Genomic DNA, 20558 nt, shown 5'->3' on the forward strand with positions numbered 1-20558 from the left:
ACTGCAGACTGTGAATTTAATCTTTGTTGGCAGATTTGTGAATGAAACCTATGATAGCCATCATGATTTGGGAGGCATTGATGATGCAAATGATCAAATCTCACAAATGTCTGCATTTACTCATGAGCTGAAATGATTTATTAAACTTCAAACTTCCGTTTTATTTTGTAGGCAGTATTAGTCAGGAGACATCTAGTTTCATTTCTGCCAGATCCGGTGGGTGGCACATGAACTGTCTGGCAGACTTCCTAAAGGAACATCCATTTACAGTAACTGCCATTACAGCTGGTCACATTCCTCGCCTATCTAGAAGAGAAGGAGGTAAGGAGGAAAACACTTAAGGATTTCATATTTGACCTATTCATCTTAAAATAGCCAGTGGGATTTTAGACACTTCATTGAGTTTTGTCATTTATATGCTATGTAATTCCTTAACATGGAATATACTTTTTCAAGACTTTGTCCATCTTAATACCTTCATTGACACCGTGTTTATTTATTTGTAAATTAAATGTAGGCATAGTTACAAGGAATGAACCTGATTCACCGATTTATTCCGGGGAGATACAAAGTACATGTAATTGATTAGATTTTTTAAATGATTCTAAAAGAAATTGGCAACAGGTGCAAGGATGGGTTACATTGTGGGGAAAACTGTTTGTACTAACTATCATGTCTGAAGTCTGTAATGTAATATGTAATGTAGGTGTGAAAAAAATAATTTGCTAATCTGAGATGAAATTGAAAGTAATCATTCTGCCGTAACATGTCTGAACCTGTAATCTGCTAGTGTGTTAATATTTTCAGTTTCTGTCTGACACCACATGTCACATCTACAATAATGCAGGACTTCCAGCATCCAAAATAAAACTCTTCTTTTTGCATGTTTCAACAAATGGAGAGATTGAACATTTAACAGTTTTACAAAATTAATTTTAAATTTGTCATGTTATTTGTTGCATGGTTCTCTAATGCCTGTTTTTTTAAACGTTTGTTAAATGTAGTTTTAAGACGATTTCATCAATGGTTTTATTTTATTAGTGTGTATTTTTTATGTTCTGGAATCATCATCCGTTGATAACGTTGGAATAACTTATTTCCATGATTTTACGAACTCAAACTGTGAATATTGGGTGCAACCAGGATGATACCAATCTTGATTAATCTTGACAGCTTACATTTTAATGCATCTGTGTTTCTTTTCATATTAAGACAAACGTCAAAGGTTCACTGAGCATTTTTAAGAGGTTTGCAGACCAACTTTACACTATGGACCCCAGGCTAACCAAGACCCAGCGGACAACAATCTGCTCCCAGCTGGGAAGTGTCAAACTACGGCTGCTGTACAAAGCCAGCATCCATGGTTTCACCGGCGCAGCCTTCCACCAACGCTGCGACAATCAAAGTCCCACAGTGTCCGTGGGCTATAACCCATCTGGTTTTGTGTTCGGAGGCTACACCCAAAAACCTTTCAGTCAGTCTGGAGGTTATGTGCCTGATGACCAGGCCTTCCTATTCACCTTCAGTGAAGAAAAGCTTGTCAAATATCCAGTCACCACCCCTGCAAATGCAGTGAAAATGATAGCACACTGCGGTCCACATTTTGGAGATGCATTTGTTCTTGTGAATGGAAGCACAGCAGCAGCCCATAGCGCTCCAGGAAGTCATTACAACTTCAATGCTGCACAAATGCATGGAAACAACCTCAACCTGATAGAGTGTGAAGTCTATAAAGTAGAGGGTGAGTGTGCTCTGATTTTGATCATTTATGTTGTGACCTGGTATACATACAATCCAACTGTTTTTCATAATATTTCATAAAATATGTGATATTAATGATATCATGTTTTGTTACTGTATGATTTACAGAAAAAGTTAGAAAGGTGCATGGCTAATATTTTAATCAGATTTGATAAGATCATTGTTTGAATAAAGTTGTTTTTGCTCTTAAACAGAAACTACCGAACTTGAGACCCCATGGAGGAATATGAGCTGGGAGCCTGAGTAAGATGGATAGTACAATGTACTTTAGCATTAACAGTATGACTCAAATTGATGATTGGAAAAATAGTACAGCCGTTAATCATATCAATGTCAATTATGATAAAAGTGTCAATAATGTATGTGTTCCTCATGCCATGCTGCTGTGTTTGACTGGGAATACTAAGCAGTAACAGCTATTTTAGATTATGATGGACTCAGGGTCTACATGGATTTTAAAGCCATGTTATTGTTTGACTTGACTAGCCTACTGTATGAAACTGTTTTTAATTGTAAAATGTTTGACATATTGTCATACATTTACCCACAACCATCTCTGCTAGCACCACAGAGGCCAACTCGCTGTGCACATAAATATCTCTTCAACAAAGTTTTGAATCGATTAAATAAATAAATTAATTAATAATTAAAATTAATTAATATTTTCTTATTTCTACAGGAAGAGGAATGAGCTAATGGAGAGTATTAAGAGCTACAAACCCACAGTCAGCTCTGTGTCCCAGGCTCGGGTTCTGCTCATTGGGCCGGTTGGAGCTGGAAAGTCCAGCTTCTTCAATTCAATCAACTCTGTTTTCAGAGGCCATGTCACCAGCCAGGCCATCTCTGGCTGCTCTACCACCAGCCTCACCACAAAGGCTAGTTCCTGCCTCTTATGGATTTTCATTTGTGGTAGCTGATTTCAAAATGTGAATTGAAAAAAAGTGTAACTCTTTTGCTTCCTTCGCCACAGTTTCACATCTACTCTTTAAAAGATGGGCGGGAAGGAAAACCCCTGCCAATCATCTTGTGTGATACCATGGGATTGGAAGAAAGCACAGGGGCGGGGCTAAATATAGATGACATGTGCAGCATGCTTAAAGGCCATCTGCCAGACCATTATCAGGTACAGCTTTTTGACATTGAATCTATGAGCCATTGATTTGGCTGCAGTTAACTCAAACTGTCCCTTTCTTCCCCTTCAACTGTATGACTCAGTTCAACCCCTCTGCTGCTCTACATCCGGAGGCCCATGGCTATCGTAACTCTGCAGGACCCAAGGACACTATCCACTGTGTGGCCTATGTCATTGATGCCTGCAAGGTCTCCATCATGCCCGCAAAGCTGGAAGAGAAGCTGGAGGCTATACGCAAAAAGGTCAACTTAATGGGTCAGTAAAAATAGGTTCCTCATCATTGTAATGACAACCTATGCACAATCTTAGAAAACATCAATATACGCTTTCTGTGTCTCAACATACAATATACTGTACACACTGTAGAACACAGGGTCCCACAGGGTAACTACACACATTCATGGTTTTACAAATACTCTAAGTCCAACTAAAATGTAGTAATCTGTTTATTGTTTTTAACCTTAAAAGGAAAAAATGTTTAAATGGCATCAACAATATTTATGAAGTGTTACTTCAATTACTGAAATCCTGATAGCTAAAATTGGACAGCATTTTTTTTTTAATACTTTTGTTCTGCTCTGGTGTTTTCAGGGATTCCTCAGCTGGTCCTGCTCACTAAAGTAGACGAAGCCTGCCCTTTGGTGACAGAGGACGTGAGAAACATTTACAAGAGTGGCTATATTAAGCAACTGGTAATGATTTTTGGATTTTATACGGAAAATATACTACATTTATGTACTTTTTAAAAGTATTTAATGGACCCTTTTAATGTTAAGAAGACAAACAATTTAAGCCTTGAATTCACAAAGGTTGACATTTTTTTTAAGAATAGAAATGTTGAAAGCACACTCATCTGAGTCTTTGCTAATCCAGATGCACAAAGTCAGTGTTCAGCTGGGCGTGCCGTTGTCCTGCATTGTTCCGGTGAAGAACTACAGCGAGGAGTTGGAGTTGGACACAAACAGCGACATCCTGCTGCTCAGCGCGGTCACCCAGATGCTACGCTTAGCTGATGATTACTTCGATGGACTCAGTGACCGACTCAGCAAAACTGAAATCAAATAGGAAGTATTTGTGCAGCAGGTGTTTATATAATGTCTTACTGTACTTAAATGTCCACCACAATGATCTATCCATTCATTATTTTACCAGCAAGTGATCAGATCATGCTTTTTGCTAGTCCAATATGTATGTCCTCCAAAGGGTTTCCCAAGCACCCCTTGGACTGCTGGGAGATGTAGTGCCTCTAGAATGTCCTGGGACAATGCCGCACCTCCAGTTTATGGCTTCAGAAACGCTGACCCTCAACTGCAAAATATTGAATCTTTCCGATTACGATGCAAATTATTTCTCTTATTAAAAGATTATTACATTTTGAATGGCACTTTTTAAATTTTAAGTTATCATTCTAAAGACTGTTATTTACTATCTATAATTTGAAAAAGTAGTTGCTCATTTACTCAGACATTTTAATTTTAATTTAACTCATTTGACAAGTTAACACAATCTGATAATAATGATTATGATCATCATCATCATCATCATCATCATCATCATCATCACTAACTTAATGTATCGAAGGAGAGCTGTGGCGTTAAACATTTTTTTTTATCTTGATCTGAATTGTCAGTACAATGATGGATATAATTTGCACTGCTACTAACCTTTCAATTTTAATTTACTGTTTTACAATTTACTGTTATTATTCCTACCAGATTATACAGATTACATATGGTGAGTTATGTACAGTATATACCAATCATAATTTAGCTGCAGCTTAACCTCTCTACCTTTCTCTATAAGTACAGATGTACAGTACATGTAAAAACGTTGTCCCCAGACATCGCTAGAAAAAAGTTTGTTGCAACTGGCTCACAGTATTGCAAGTTCAATTACTGTACCAATAGCTTCATGGTTTGCTCTGCATGCTCCACAGCCATCAAGCCATTAACTGAAAACACTCAAGACATTTATGTCTCAAGTTATTTCTGTCCCCATTTACTTCTTTCCATCACACTTTGTTATAATACGTTTTTCCTTTAGGTTGATGTTGTTTGTCAGAAGAACAACTTTGTATTGGCAGGTATGATCCCTTTTATTGGTAGCTGCAGGCCTATGTACATTCAGCTTGTGCTTCTTATGTCAAATATCTCTAGCTCTTGCTGCCTATGGCCTGACTGGTTGTGATGGAGAATTTGGAAACTTAATAGAAATAGAAATCCAGAGTTAATAGGAAAAAATAGATTAATTAAAGCAGGTCAGACTGTTACAAACCGTGTTGAAGTCACTATGTGGAACAGTAGCCTACTGTGTTATTACAAAAGACTGTAACCTACACAACACGCTTCTGTTCTGAATAATCTCCGGCCTTTGCATAATTTAAATGATCTGAATAAGAATTGATTAAACATTGGCGGATGTTCTCTCAGTGACAAAACTAATAAGGAGCCAGCCAGGTGAGGCTGTTTGTGTGACCCACAGGTGTGTCACCAACAACAAAAATGCAGAACAGTGAAATAAAAAAGGAATGTCCAACTAAAAAACACACCCGGAATGTTTTAGGCTACTCAGCCAGTCAGACTTCCCTGGAAGATGGAAACTGACTTAATACCATTGTGGATAATAAGAGCAGGAAGCTTGATTTTGATTGCGCATATTAGATTTAACATGTTCATGTTCCTTTACAACACTGCATAACGATATCATGATGATAAAAAAAGAAGCCGACTAATATCCGGATTACGGGAAAACGAAAGTTCGTGTCCAAACCTGTCAAGGCATTACAATGTATCTATGACTTCCTGTAATTAACTTCAAAATAAAAATATTATTCATGCCTAATATCGTCACGCTGTGAATTGTATTTCAACACATTTGATTGGTGCCTCAGTTGAAAGCTGTTTCTTACTAAGGAGAAGGTGTTCGATTGGATTGTCAGCAAACAATAGGATAGCCTACCAAAGCCTTCCTCCTAAAAACACAACAAACACAAATAGGCCTACGTCTCAACATAGTGGTGTGTTCAGTGGGTAAGAGCACTAAACAAACAAGAAACACTAATTAACGTGTGTGCATTTAATAGATCGTTTCTGGAAATGAATTTTCTGTAATAATAACCGGATGTAATAATGAGGTTGGTGAACCGTAAACACACAATTGCAAAACTGAAACAAGGCAGGCAGCTGAAGGGGACACACGTCTACATCAATGAACACTTCACAAAACGAAAGGCAGATATTGCCAGTAAAGCATGATTCATTAAGAATCAAACAAACATAAAAAACAAGAGGCTCATGCACTTTATCCAGATTTGTACCTTTACAAAGATCCGACCAGGTTGACACAAATCGTTTAAATCATAATTGTTTCATGAACAAGCCATGTACAGGCCGGAAGTTATAGCTTTGTTGTTTAAACAGATCAGCCCAATTTTTCCATTTGGTTGAGGAAGTGAAGCACAGTAACCTTCAGTTGTGTAAGAACCATTACACATCCATTACAGAATAAAAAAAATAAAAAAAAAGTTTGTCTAGATTAGAAGATTGAATTTACTTTTATTTTGAAGGCAACACCATAGTGGCCTACTTCTGGTCAGTTAGCCTAGATACCTTTACATTAGAGAGTGCCACATAAAGTAACTTTCAACACCCAACGTGCACCTTCATTTCCATGGACAGTCATTCAGTTGCTTTGTTCTAAAGGAGGTAAAACATTTATAAATATTTAAACATTTAGCATGAAGCTGTTGCCAAGGCTACTGTGATATAGCCTATTTGAAGTTACTTTGAAGATATTTTAATATGCGCACCAGTTGTTTAATATAAATTCATAGCTGTAGCCCACCTATGATTTAAGGCAGTGTGGTTGTTTTATCTCGATTCCCTCTCAGTTCTGGCGGGGTTTGTTTTGTTTTTGTTTAATAAAAAGTGCATTTCAGGAAAACGTTCACTATTCATTTTCAATTCAAGTAGACTTTTATTATTTATTATTAGTATGAGAATGCATTACCAGGTGCGACAAACGCATCTTAAGTTTGGTACTGAACTAAATGTAACAGTTGTAACTAGGGCTACAATATATCAGGAAAACATACGATAACCTTGTTGAATATTGCGTTGAAGATTTCACTTGCCATTATTAAACACATAGCCTACTACTCAGAATGAATATCTTTCTACTTTGAGTTCACTGACAACATAGGCCCCAGACAGTAGCCTATGCATCTTATATTAACCCTTGGTCAGGCGTTTTGATGTGTCGGTTGTGACTGTGCCGGTGTTGTGCCGAGTTCTCACTCCCCCGCAGGATCCCACTCCCCTCTAGGAGGCTTAAACGCACCAGGCTTCTCATGGTGCGTTTAAGGACAGCTCGGAAAAATGTTATGACATATAACAAATGGGTCTCTCTTGTAAATGAGACCCTGGGTCTCAATGAGATTTTACCTGTATAAATAAAGGTCAATAAAAAAATAAAAAAATGAATTAAGTGGTTGTAGAAAGTGCGGGGGGCAGAGGACACAAATCGTATAGACTCTCAAGTGCAGCACAACAACTTATATTTTGATGAAACATGAATTAAATAGCCTACGAACAGTTTCCTCAAAGCCTAAGACGAAGGAACTTGGCTTGTAAAAATCGCCTCGGTTCGTCAAACTACAACTAGCAATACGCTAGGAAGGCAGTGGGGAGTGGGATCCTGCGGGGGAGTGAGAATTCGGCACAACACCTGCTCTATTAATAATTGGATTATTTTCTCAAGTCATGGGCACTCGATGCACTTCCACTGACTGTAATTTAATGTTTCGAATACCTGCGTGCTGTGCGACCAACCGTAAACCTATATAAGAATCATACTGACTGGTTAATGATAGGAAGGGGCGAGGGTTTGAGGCCAACTTAAATTCTACAGGTAGGCTACAGAACTGAAGGGAAAGGACTGAAGGAGAGAAAGAGAGATGAGTGCTTGCAGTGTTTGATGTATCTATAATGTTTTTATACCAAACAGAATGTAAAATTATGGTATTTTGGAAATGATGAGGTATAATTAAACTAAATAATTTAAGTGATCTGTGTGCACACTACTAACTATGGGCCAAAACAACACTTCATTTGGCTAAATTATAAAAGGCAGAAGTAGTCATGTGAAGAGCCATTTGGGAGCTGCGTGATGAGGGTGATGCCAATCAACATACACTATATTGCCAAAAGTATTTGTTCACCTACATTGACTCACATATGAACTTAAGTGACATCCCATTCTTAAGTCATAGGGTTTAATATTACGTTGGTCAGCTCTTTGCAGCCCTTTGTGGAAAGCCTTCCCAGAAGAGTTGAAGCTGTTATATATCTGCAAAGGTTGGACCGACGTCATATTAAACCCTATAGATTAAGAATGGGATGTCACTTAAATTCATATGTGAGCCAATACTTTTGGCAATATAGTGTACTATAGGATTACAAAATACATTTATCTATGATTTATCACATGCTCCTAAATCAGGTTTAATTTGTTATACATTACTATTTTAGTGACTCAATATTGAACCTTAATAATAAATGAGTCCAGTTTCTCCTAAGGGTCAGTTAATCTTTAATGCAACTGTTTTTGTCTTGTATTCAGAGGTCAGGGACTTCAGCATCCATCTATCTATCCATCCATCTATCATGGACCCCAGGCTAACCAAGAGCCAGCAGAAAACGTTCTGCTCCCAGCTGGGACATGTCAAACTACAGCTGCTGTACAAAGCCAGCATCCATGGTTTCACCGGTGCAGCCTTCCACCAACGCTGCGACAACCAAAGTCCCACAGTGTCTGTGGGCTATAACCCATCTGGCTTTGTGTTCGGAGGCTACACCCAAAAACCTTTCAGTCAGTCTGGAGGTTATGTGCCTGATGACCAGGCCTTCCTATTCACCTTCAGCGGAGAAAAGCTTGTCAAATATCCAGTCACCACCCCTGCATATGCAATGTACATGATAGCTAACTCTGGGCCATATTTTGGAGGAGACTTGGTTCTTGTGAATGGAAGCACAGCGGTAGCATATAGCGCTCCAGGAAACTATTACAACTTCGACGCTGCAGAAATGCATGGAAACAACCTCACCCTGACAGAGTGTGAAGTCTATAAAGTGAAGGGTGAGTTCACAATAAACACAAAAACAAATACTGACCCTCAGCAAGTTTTAAACAGATTGTATTGTAAAGTTAGATTAAGCACTTTTTTTTTTTTTTTAACCTTTATTTCTACAGGTAAATCCCATTGAGTCCGAAGACTCTTTTGCAAGGGAGACCTGTTCCCATTTACACGTTACCATTCACACACACATTCATACACCGATAGCAGTCTAACTATCGACATTCACACTTAACATATTAAACAGTTTAAAATCCTTGCGTGTTGCACAATGGAATTTCGTGTCAGGAAGCTACCAATTCCAGTAGTAACACAACAAAGAAACCTGACTTATTTAAAAAAAAATTAAAGTAGACCTGGTTACACCCAGTCTTAACTGCTTATATCTACCTGCACAGTAGCCTACTACTCTGCTCACAGCAATATACATATTCCAGTTACACCTATTAGTGAAATCTAAAACTTTCGATAATGCAGACAACCAACATCTTTTTTACCAGTGATTCAACTGTATCAAAGATTCAGTTAATTGTGAATGTTCAAAATGTCAACGTTCATTGTGTTAGCAACAATAACAGAGAAAACACATTTTTCGATTGAATCACTTGGGTCACTGACTTTGCATGTTTCATAACTTCAAAATACAGATAACTTGTATTAATGTTTATATTATATCCACATTTAATTTGAATGGCTGGATGATATAATACATTAAAATCATAATACTAGCATTATCATAGCTTAATATATAGGGGAGAACGGGGGAATGTGAGCCATCGGGTAATGTGAGACACCCCCTGTATCTAGGCAATGGAACACATTTTTGGTCATGTGAGATATATGTTTTCAAGCCCCTCTCTTTTCCCCTTGGCCATGAAAGAGAGGACCTCATGTTGATGTTGTTTGCATGTAAAAGTAAATTTTCTTGCTGTCAACTCAATCGATTGTTGTGCCAAAGCAAATTGATTCAGGTAGAAAAACTTCTATCATACATGTTGATGAACTACCAACATATGAAACCATGTGATGATGATAAGATTAGCCTGATTTGCTGAGAGAGGTAGTTTTTTCTCAAATTGTGGTGGTGGGGTAAAGTGAGACAAATGCTGTGGGGGTAAAGTGAGACAGTGTCTGTGCCCTCTTTTAATGAATCCATTATATTTGAGGTAGCAAGGAGACTAGTTTGAATGAGACAAAAGACAATGTGGGCTGGAGGTGGGGGTTGATGGTTGAAGGGGTGTCAGCAAGGGCATGGTTTTTATTCAGTGAATGATCTCAATAAAACAAATGCAGAAAAATATTAATCAAAGACTCAAAAGAGGGAAAATGACAGCTGGGTCTAGTCCTGTCTTCTGAGTCCCAGGCTGTTCTAGCTGGTTCTGATTGTTCTTTGCTCTGACCCCCAGACACTTGCTGGCTCTAAGGGTCCTGTGTTCTGTGTTCAGACTGTGTTTAAATCTAACTGGTTCTATCTGTCATTTGAATGTTAATTATTGAATATGAATTATATGGTGTATTTGATCAGAGTTACTTTCAAGTGTTTAGAATTTTTTTTTCTTAATTGACCAAACCCCATGATTCTGTTCCTAGTCCGACATTAGTTTTGGAATATTTGGTTTTCAGTCTATCTGTCAGGGTTCTAACTGTTACAACATGTGTTGTTATGGTAGTTTCAGAGTGGAAAAAGTAAGTGGATCAGAATCAATCAGCCCTTGAACCAATCAACCCTTGATTTCTCTGGTCTGTCTCAGTTTACCCCACAGCTGTGGTAAACTGAGACACAAGACAACTTTTTTTTAAAACAATCATATTTTCACTGCCCTTTGTCATGAATAAATTATGCTAATGCCCTTTTCTAGGAAACATCCTGAATTAATGGGAAATGTGTAAATTTGACTGATAAATCATTTTAGCCCCCTTACAGGGGAGCAAATGTAAAAGGTGTCTCACATTACCCCGTTCTCCCCTACTTTTTTTAAATGCTGTTTTTTTTTTCAACAGCTAGCCCAGAATTTGAGACACCATGGAGGCCAATGGTCTGGCAAAATGTGTAAGCCCTGTCTACGTTGCATCATATAATGCATTTACTGTACCATTCTTAACTATGTTACATTACACTGTACATTGTTGAACAAAATGGGGCTTTAGGTTTAGACTTGACTAAATGAAGATAATTGTATTGTCTTAAATGTTTTATCCACAAGGATGTTTTAAAACTGCTCTTCTTTGGTCAGGAAGAGGACAGAGATGATGGAGAGTATTAAGTTGTACTGCCCCATGGCCAGCCCTGTGTCCCAGACTCGGGTGCTGCTCATTGGACCGGTTGGAGCTGGAAAGTCCAGCTTCTTCAATTCTATCAAGTCTGTTTTCAGAGGCCACGTCACCAACCAGGCCATCTCTGGCTGCTCGACCACCAGCCTCACCACACAGGTTTGTTTTAGCTAACAACACTATAACAATCAGTGCATCAAACCTTTTACAGTTCTTTCAGTTCAATTTATTTTCAAATGTATTTACTTGTTTGTGTTTTACCCCATTCAGCCAAAAACAAGCATTCCGTATATGATTATTACCAGTGGCTGACTCAGGCTGTCTGAGGGTCAGGGTGTACCAGCACACAGAAAGTCAAGATGTATTTATGGTGAAATTTGGTTGTATTATGCGACTCATTTTTAAATTGAAAGATTTAACTGTTCACTACTAAATATAACTAATTCACATTGTTAGGATTGTCATTGTGTTTGAAGCACCATTGCACTTGTACAGCCTCACAAAGCCCCTAGTATGGCTTCAGACTTATGTGGGGAACCTGCTGTTCTGGCATTGCTGCAACGATATTCCTCCTTGAAAAGTCTTAAAAGTCATTACATTTAGGTTTTGATATTCAAGGGTTTAAAATCTCTTAAAAAGTCTGTTGTTTTTAGAGGGGAGGCATTACATTTGAACATGGGCATTTGGCACATCAGTTAATGTGTGTGCCTTTTTTGTTTTCTTTCTATTTTTCTGTTTAATTGTTAAATGTCTATGTTTATCTTACCCGTATTTTATATTGATATCCTTCAAGTGCATTGAATATCTCTCAAAAGTCATTACATTTTTGTAAAAATATGTGCAGATACCCTGCTTAAAGGTGCAGTGTTTTGGAATTGCTGTTTTTCATAACAGACTTGGTAAAAATGGAAAGTAAAATTCACAAGTAAGTTTTATTTATTGTAGTCCACGGAGATCGCCATGTTGCCCTGCCGTGTTTCTACAGTAGCACAGAATGGACAAACCCAACGTCCTTACGCAGTTTTATATAGTAGGTGTCTGCCAGAAATGCAGCTTTGGAAAAAGAACTGTAGAAAAAGTAACAAATACATCTTCACCCCATCACATGATATTGTGGAGAGACTTGATGCAGTGTTGGATGATGCCATCTTTAGGAGCTAGCTTCTTGTCCTTGAAGGCCACCGTAGCTTCTGTAAATTCTCAGAACGGGAAGGGCAGACATAGAGACGTGCTATCTAGAACTTTCACCACTAGATGAAGCCAAAATACTTGTATTGCACACTGTACAAGTAGCAAAAAAACAGGCAGAGTTAAAGGAGTCTTGTGCCTTGGGAGGAGTACACATTTAAATTCATTAATTTTGTGTGACAAACTCCATTACATATAACCTGGCAGTTTCGCAACTACTCAGTGAAAGCGGGACGAGGAGGAAAAGCTCTGCCAATCATCTTGTGTGATACCATGGGATTGGAGGAAACCACAGGGGCAGGGCTTGATGTGGACGATATCGTCAGCATCCTCAAAGGTCATCTGCCTGACAGTTATCAGGTAGAGCTCTCTTTTACATTCAGCAGGATAACACACATAATGATGATGCAGATGTTTTTTTTTTATATGTGTGACACATGTCCTTTTCTTGCACCCATACACCCAGTTCAACCCCTCTGCTCCTCTGCATTCGGACACTGTCGGCTATCGTGACTCTCCAGGGCTCAAGGACAAGATCCACTGTGTGGCCTATGTCATTGACGCCTGCAAGGTCTCCATCATGCCCACAAAGCTAGAGCAGAAGCTGGAGGCTATACGCAGAAAGGTCAACTTAATGGGTCAGTAAAACATCCACATCCCCACTTCCAAAAATGTTATCTGATAAAAGGGATGGCCAGAACTACTGTATTTAAATATGAAAAAAAGACCAGAGTTGTTAAACAGGATTTTGGACAAAGATACAGGTTGTCTTCTTAAAACATGTCTATTGGACAATGTTTGAATTTTAGTTTGTTTTGTTGTGTTGGTTTCCAGGGATTCCTCAGCTTGTCCTGATGACCAAAGTGGATGAAGCCTGTCCTTTTGTTTCAGAGGACATCAGGAATGTTTATAAGAGTGGCTACATCAAGGAAATGGTGAGGTCAACTTTAAATGTATTCCGAAAAGGACATTTAAATGGGCCTGTTTGCTGTTTGACATCTGTTTTCTCAGTTTTGGCGTAGATGGCAGGACATTTGCCACGCAGTAATGTGTTCAGTTATTATTAGAGTATATCTGAGTCGTTCCTGTTTGAGTGGTACTCCATTAACAAAAGTATGTGTTTCTAAAGAACACAGAAGAGGAGAACACAGTTTCAGCAAGAGAAAAATAAAAACAAAGTGATCTGACAAAAAGATAACTGACTTCATTTTTCGTGCTGCCTTTGTGATCTAGATGCAGGAGGTCAGTGCTCGGCTGGGCGTGCCGTTGTCCTGCATTGTTCCGGTGAAGAACTACAGTGAGGAGTTGGAGTTGGACACAAACAGCGACATCCTGCTGCTCAGTGCCGTCACCCAGATGCTACGCTTAACTGATGATTACTTCGATGAGATCAGTGACCGACTCAGCAACATTAAAACCAAACAATAGTCAGAGTTGGCACTGCAGAGGTCCACCTGCAATGGATGCAATACATTTTTCTGGTAGTAGATACATTATAATCATTATTATTCCCTATTTGAATTTGTTTTCTGCCGAAACGATTTATTTGATATGAGCAATGAGAAACTGACCTTGATGACGTTATGATTGTGTTATTTGTCTTGTGTGGGTTATGTAGATACAATCAGATAACTATTCAGTCTCAGTTGTTTGTCTAGATTAAACTGATATTAGAACATCTACATCTAAAAAGTGAACTAGGGAAGGAGAAAGTAACCTGACCAAACGCAGACATGACTCCAGAACTCACAGGGTTATGGTTTCAAAGTTTATATAAATTTTCGTATTTGGCTTTCAACTGAGACGATTAAAGTCAGTATTGGTGAGCTTTAGTCTGGGGCCTGGATCGGATCACACTTTAAATGCTAAGAAAAAACTCACTATTACATGTTTTCTTCATCCTGGTACAAATAATGTATTACAGTTAATAATCTGAAGACACCACAGTGTTGATATTAAGCAGTCATGAATGTTTCAGTTGAGGCCCCCCCCCCATCAAGCGTTACAGTTATAAGTTTTATTTTTTATATACAGTTTTTAATGAGGGGGGAAAACTTCCCAGTTTCTCACATGCTTATGCTGGCGGATATAATCACATTTAATGTTCTGTTGCATGTTATGCTGTATGTTATAATCAGCTTGTGCTTGTGTCAGTGACAATAAAAGCTCATAGAATGTCACGTAACATTTGGAAAAATAGTTTTGTATGTTTTCATAACATCTGTATAACTCTTTAAATGCTATAATGTTCCTTAAAATTAAAGATTCCAGTCTGAATTCTAATGATCATTAAAAGCTCAAAGTACATGAACAGAAAGAAACAGATTTATTAATGAATGTCAGATAGTTACTGTACAGCGAACTATGTTGAAGTCCATGTGTAACAGGACTGTGGTATTACAGACAAACTGTAAACTACACAACATATTATCACACCTTTAATCTGACTCACCACCTGCTTTTGCATCATTGGAATTAACTGAATTAGTTTGGATTATAAATTGGCGGATTTCCTCTCAGCGACAATAATCATCAGTTAAAAAATGATTATGATTCTGTGATCAGGATAACTCTGTAACAAACAAACCAACATCTTGGAAATAGTGTTTAAAATATCAATGTTGCTTTAGTGCACATAAAAGACGTGGGAGCGCTCTCCAAATTGGCCACAGTTCACACTAGACTCGGTTGTCACCAACAACATTGATGCAGGAGAGTGAAAAATAAAGGAATGTTCCAATGCAAAAACACACCTGGAATAATCAGCCGGTTTTGATGCGTTTTCCGTTGAGAAGTGCAGCGGTCATACTGGTAGGCCTTCCCGGGAATTTTTTTTTGTCTAACTGATATTTAGCAGACGTGTCCACGAGATCGGTTGGCATGGTTGTTGGTGAGTTTGGTTATTGTCTTTGGGAGAAACAGGGAAACGACTTGTGGACGGAGCAGAGGGGAATGCTCTTATGGCACAGCTGCTGAAGCTCTCTGACATTTTCAAACAGTCAGATGGCTTTCCTCTCTTCTGCTGCCGCCGGCTTCAGTCATCAACAGAAAAGGCAGCCACGAGGAGAAGAAAACATTCCAACTTCAACCAGTTACAGTGCAGAACACACACCTCACACACACACTCACTTACTCACTCACACACATAACAAGGACGCTTGGTCAGAGTCCAAAAGCTGATTTCAGTGACAACCTCAGGGGATTATTTGGCACCTACTGTACATTACAGCTCTCTTGTCTGCTAACAAACACAGAACTTTTGGCAACACACATAACACCATCCTATTTGTGTCCTTACATCACTGGCTGTGCTCCTCACACCTATTGTAGCAACTGGTAAAGTAAAATGTATGAAGGTTAGTAGCCGTTCCTTTCTTTTAAAATCAATATCGGTCAGGTATTTAGGATGATAATTCTTCTAGTTATTTTTCATGAGGCACCTAACAATTTTTCTTTGCTAAAAATAAAGTAATCATATGTTACTGTGAATAAGCAGTTAAGTTATCAAGAATGTGACATTTTAAAAACCTTAAATTTACCTGCTCATCATTTAGGATCTCTTTCTGTTGAACTTTAGACCATGATTGATTTCTCTCTTTCTAGACACTACTTGTTGGTTTCATTCATTGCAGTTTGTACTTAAGTGTAAGCACTGAACAACAGAGCCAAAAAGTCAACCGTTGATGACACAAGTCAATTATTTGAACACGATTAAGGCTAAAGAAGGTGTTGGCACATCCCTGTGCTGCTTGGCAATGATGGGGAAATATTGCCACATAATCTTTTTTATTAATCTTATGCTAGGCGTATATGTTGGGATGAAATGTGCCATGTAACAGATATTTTAAAGCCTACACTGTACTATACTGGTACCTAATGTAATGTGCTGACTGGTGAATTTTGGTAACAGAAGCAGGTATGAAGGGGTGCAGACTTCCAGTACTTATTTTGGGTGTTGTCTGCATAGCATTACATAACATTCAGTTTCTCTACAATAACTAGATTATTCGGCTCTGTGGACGTGTGAGAGAACAAATGCCAGGAAATGCCTTTTCTTGAAAGAAGAAAAAAGGTTATGTTCTGATATCTTCAACTAAAAAATAGAGAAAAACAGATTTAAAAAAAATAAATAAAAATAAATCTATAAAAATCAAGGTCATTCCATAGCTTGTACATTTTGTAAAACAATTTTGGGGAACCAGCATAACCAGGACATCACAGACGACATGCTTTAGTAATGCCCAACTGAATCATTAAAAGAAAAAAAGAAAAAGACGGAACAGATTCAGAAAGGAAAAAAAGAGCCAATTTAAAAAAAAAGTAAAAAGAAAAAAAAAGCCAAATAAGTGCTCACATGCATGGGATAGAACTGGGATAAAAAACCTTAAAAATTGGAGATACTGTCTATATTTAGACAGATATGACCACATTTGGATGTCTGTAGGTTGTCACTTTGGTTCTTCAGCGTTTGGACTCCACCAAATCGATCACACACTGTGCTTACGTCAACATCAACAGAGATGACATTCAAATTCCAAAACAGTAAAAAAAAAAAAAAAAACTTTTCCTTGTTTTTTTCTTCCTCTCTTAAAGAACTGTACAAGATTATTACAAAAAAAACAATAATTAGTTACATACATATTTATATGACAACATTGTTTACGTTACTATAAAGAAATACAACTTCTTGTGTTGTTCTTGTTTAAGACTCTTAATGCAGTATTCCTTTTGCAGAGTGGATTAGCTTCGCTGCGCTGAAGATGCTTAATGTTAATAAAGATATTTCTATGCAGTAAACTTATGATATCAATGAAGCTGTAGCTGTGTGACTTTGAAAATATTGGTGAAAATGTGAAGACAGTAAAAATGCAGGTTTAATTCTTAGTTACCTAAAAAAACAATCTCACAGATAAAAAAAAAAAGTACAACTCTGTATTAGCAATGTCTGGCCACAGGGTGGAGCTACATTACTCAATTACATGATGTATGCCACTGTGTGTGTTCATTTAGGCTTCCTAAACCAAGCAGTTTCAGCATTGACCACCGCATATCAAATCAACTTCCAGCTCTCACAGATGATTCAGCATCACCTTCAAGGTAAACATTCCGTGGCTGGGTCCGGTCCCACAGCTTTCTTTTCCTCATCTTCTCAGCTATGTGCAGTCCAAGAAGCAAGTGAGCTTCCACCGGCTGGAAAAGAAATACTGCATTTCATCTGCTGCTTGTTTCCTTTAACTGTGTGTTCCTCAGCTCTATAGTGCAGCGGGGGGACAGAGAGGTGAAGGGGAGAAAGGGGCTGTCTAGGCAGGGCCGTCCTTTGGAGATGGCGGGGTGGTCTGGGACGTGGAGGTGGAGGTGGAAGAAGAAGAAGAAGAAGAAGAGGCAGAGCTCTTCAGGGAGCCCAGAGTCTTACTGAGCCAGGAGTTCTTGGCTGCCTGGATCTCGTTCATCAGGACTCCTCGCTGGTGCTCCAGCTCCTAAACAGTGACAAGAGGAGCAGAGAGAGGGAGGGGTGAGCAAGAGGAGGACTATACTGTGTCTTTATAGGTCGACTTTTTCCTACTGGAGTGGGTTCAGGTGCTTTTGCATGTACTGGCTCACGGTTTTTATTAAGTTACTTTTTTATGTTTATGAAGTTGACATTTTTCATTATGAACGGAATGTCTTGATAACTACTGGAAGGATGATCTATACTCCCTTTGATGATCCCTTCAAGTGCCATAATCAGGTTAACGTTTTAAATGTGTCCAATATCTTGGTTCATGACCAAAGTCCTGAAAAAAAGAATGACTCTACCGAATGCCATGCCTAAATACTTTAAACCTTATTTATGTTAATAATACTTATGCATAAAATAATTTTGTTGTTTTCCCTTTGTGATACTGATCTTAATGGCAATGGCCCTTGTCATGTCTATTTCCTTCAGAGTTATCTGCAGAGTTGGTATTCTGCTCTGGTATTATTATTGTTATTGACATCACATACAGATAATTTTTTTTTTTTTTTTTTTTTTTAAAACATAATTTGTTTATTGTATTTCCATGCTTTTCATTTTGTTTTGTATGTTTGATATGTCTGAAATACATTTAATCAAATCAAATCAAATCAAAAATCACTGTCCCTCCCCGCTAGTTGCTGCTGCTGACCTGGATGCGGCACTTTGCCTCTACCAGCTGCAGTTTGGTCTGAGCCAGCTCCAGCTCCAGATGCCTGAGCTGATCCTTCAGTCCGTCTTTCTCCTCGTCCAGCGGCTCGGTGCACGTCTTGTCCCTGCCGGGGGACGACACCTGGAGAGACCCCACAGGGCTGAACAGGTCCCTGCAGTGGTCACAGCCCGTCACCTTATTCTGTACCAAATACAAAAAAAACAAACAAAGAAAAACACATACGTAAGCAGAGGTTGGCAGGTGAACATACGCTTACCGCAAATACATCTCTAAGCTCTGCAAAAGAAGGAGAGCCCATCTGGAGTGGCAGAACAATTGATTGTTTAGCAGTAAGTTTAAAAAAAAATATCATATTAAAAAATATATACTGTATATCACACCGTAAAACACAGCCCTTGATCCATTGACTATTTCATCTTTGGGATTATCATGCACTGATGAAGACCTTGTGATCTAAATAGTAGATACGTAGATATTTTGTGCATGGGGACTAAGAGGGTGTGTGTGTTCAATGTTTTCCTTTGATTTTGACTTTTGTCTGGTGGCAGACACAAGGCAGACACATTACAAACCATTTTTTTGTCTTTTCTATAGGTTACACCTGTCGTGTACGTGTTGCCCGAGCAGGAGTTTTATTTTCAAAGTTAATCAATATCATCATTCTCCATCCTGCCATCAAATCAATAGCATTATGTTTCCCTTCTTGTCCTAAACACTTTATTCTGTCTAATTATTTCATTAGCAATATAAAAACAGTACACTTGAGGAATAACTGCTCATCATGACGGCTGTGTCATGTTACCATTGGCAGGGTCCTGTGGTAAATCAACCCTCAGAGGGACATAAACTGTGGGTTACATTAACACTGAAATGAAGCGTATTTCTCAACAGACTACTTTTGAATGATCCCTCCCTGTGTTAATACACTGCCACACCCACAAGAGCAACATTGGTGCAATCAGGGTCTTTATGGGTGGGATAACGTAACCACCTGGGCTTGTCTAGACTGAACTGAAAGACAGAACAATCCTGCAAATTCCTTCTGTTCTGTGATGCAACGTATTGTGGCTTTGGGAGTCTCTAAACTTGCAACTGCCGCCTTCTACAGTAGCTACTTCATCTCACCCTGACGATGTCCAGCTCCTCCTTTGTTGCCGCTTGCTGTTTTTCCAGCCTGGTGCTCAGCTGGGAGCAGATCTGTGGCACACAGAGGAAGCCGGGTTATATAAGCGATGACACATTTGAACAAAAAGACAAGAGACACACTATATGGAAGTTCATCTCAAGCGATATGATCCTTTCAAATTCGCAAAGCCCAGCACATTCACACCAATGCAATGACTGTATGTGAGCAAATGAGTGTGTATGAGTCATTGTTCTCCATGTTAAATACGTCAGATGGGTTTAAAAATCAAGAAAACTGTCCAACCTGTTTGTATTCAGCTATGATCGCCGTTGTTTTCTTGATCTCCAGCTCAGCTTTTTCTAGCTCCCTCCTGAACACCTCCTTGAGCTAGTAGGGACAAAACAAGACGACAGAAATATAAAATCACACACAAACGACTCGAGTAGGATGAGCTGATATATAGATAACACAATAAAACATAATGTTCAATCGAATGCAAATGTCCAGCTGACAAAAATAGCCTAAGTAAGCACACTCGCACAGGGCCGAGGAAAGTCTTCTTCAGGGCTTGATTGAACCAGTACTTATTGAAGTACATTTTGACAATAATACACCTCAAACCCATACAGTACATCTATCTACACAGGAAGGGTAGTGTTACAATGAAATATGAGTTTTAAAGATGCCATTAATGTTAGATAAAGCCTCGGGATTTTCTGGTGGGCATCAGCCTTCACCATCAGTGCCTGTGGATACAACGGCAGTGTACAATGCTTTGAG

General features: G+C 38.6%; 2 protein-coding genes across 2 annotated transcripts in view; one reads left to right on the forward strand and one right to left on the reverse strand.

The window, feature by feature from the left end:
- Positions 1–275: 275 nt before the first annotated feature.
- On the forward strand, positions 276–14770 carry LOC307254000 (uncharacterized protein). Its single transcript, XM_080032222.1, has 16 exons — positions 276–321; positions 1213–1741; positions 1956–2004; positions 2441–2636; positions 2732–2884; positions 2977–3148; positions 3485–3585; positions 3767–3938; positions 6529–6597; positions 8513–9028; positions 11028–11076; positions 11261–11456; positions 12693–12845; positions 12952–13123; positions 13320–13420; positions 13719–14770. The coding sequence occupies exons 2-16, from the start codon at positions 1270–1272 to the stop codon at positions 13911–13913; spliced, it is 2766 nt and encodes a 921-aa protein (XP_079888348.1). The 5' UTR covers positions 276–321; positions 1213–1269; the 3' UTR covers positions 13914–14770.
- Positions 14771–15663: 893 nt separating this feature from the next.
- rabgap1l (RAB GTPase activating protein 1-like) overlaps positions 15664–20558 on the reverse strand; it is a 104035-nt gene continuing 99140 nt past the window's right edge. Inside the window, exons 21-24 of the mRNA XM_080032223.1 lie at positions 20082–20165; positions 19778–19849; positions 18632–18832; positions 15664–17962 (exon numbers count right to left, since the gene is read on the reverse strand). Coding sequence (XP_079888349.1) covers positions 17786–17962; positions 18632–18832; positions 19778–19849; positions 20082–20165 — 534 coding nt within the window. The 3' untranslated portion in view covers positions 15664–17785. The remainder of the gene's footprint in view (positions 17963–18631; positions 18833–19777; positions 19850–20081; positions 20166–20558) is intronic.

The sequence above is a fragment of the Ammodytes marinus genome (genome assembly GCF_949987685.1).
Source record: "Ammodytes marinus genome assembly, chromosome: 8".
Classification (NCBI taxonomy): Eukaryota; Metazoa; Chordata; class Actinopteri; order Uranoscopiformes; family Ammodytidae; genus Ammodytes; species Ammodytes marinus.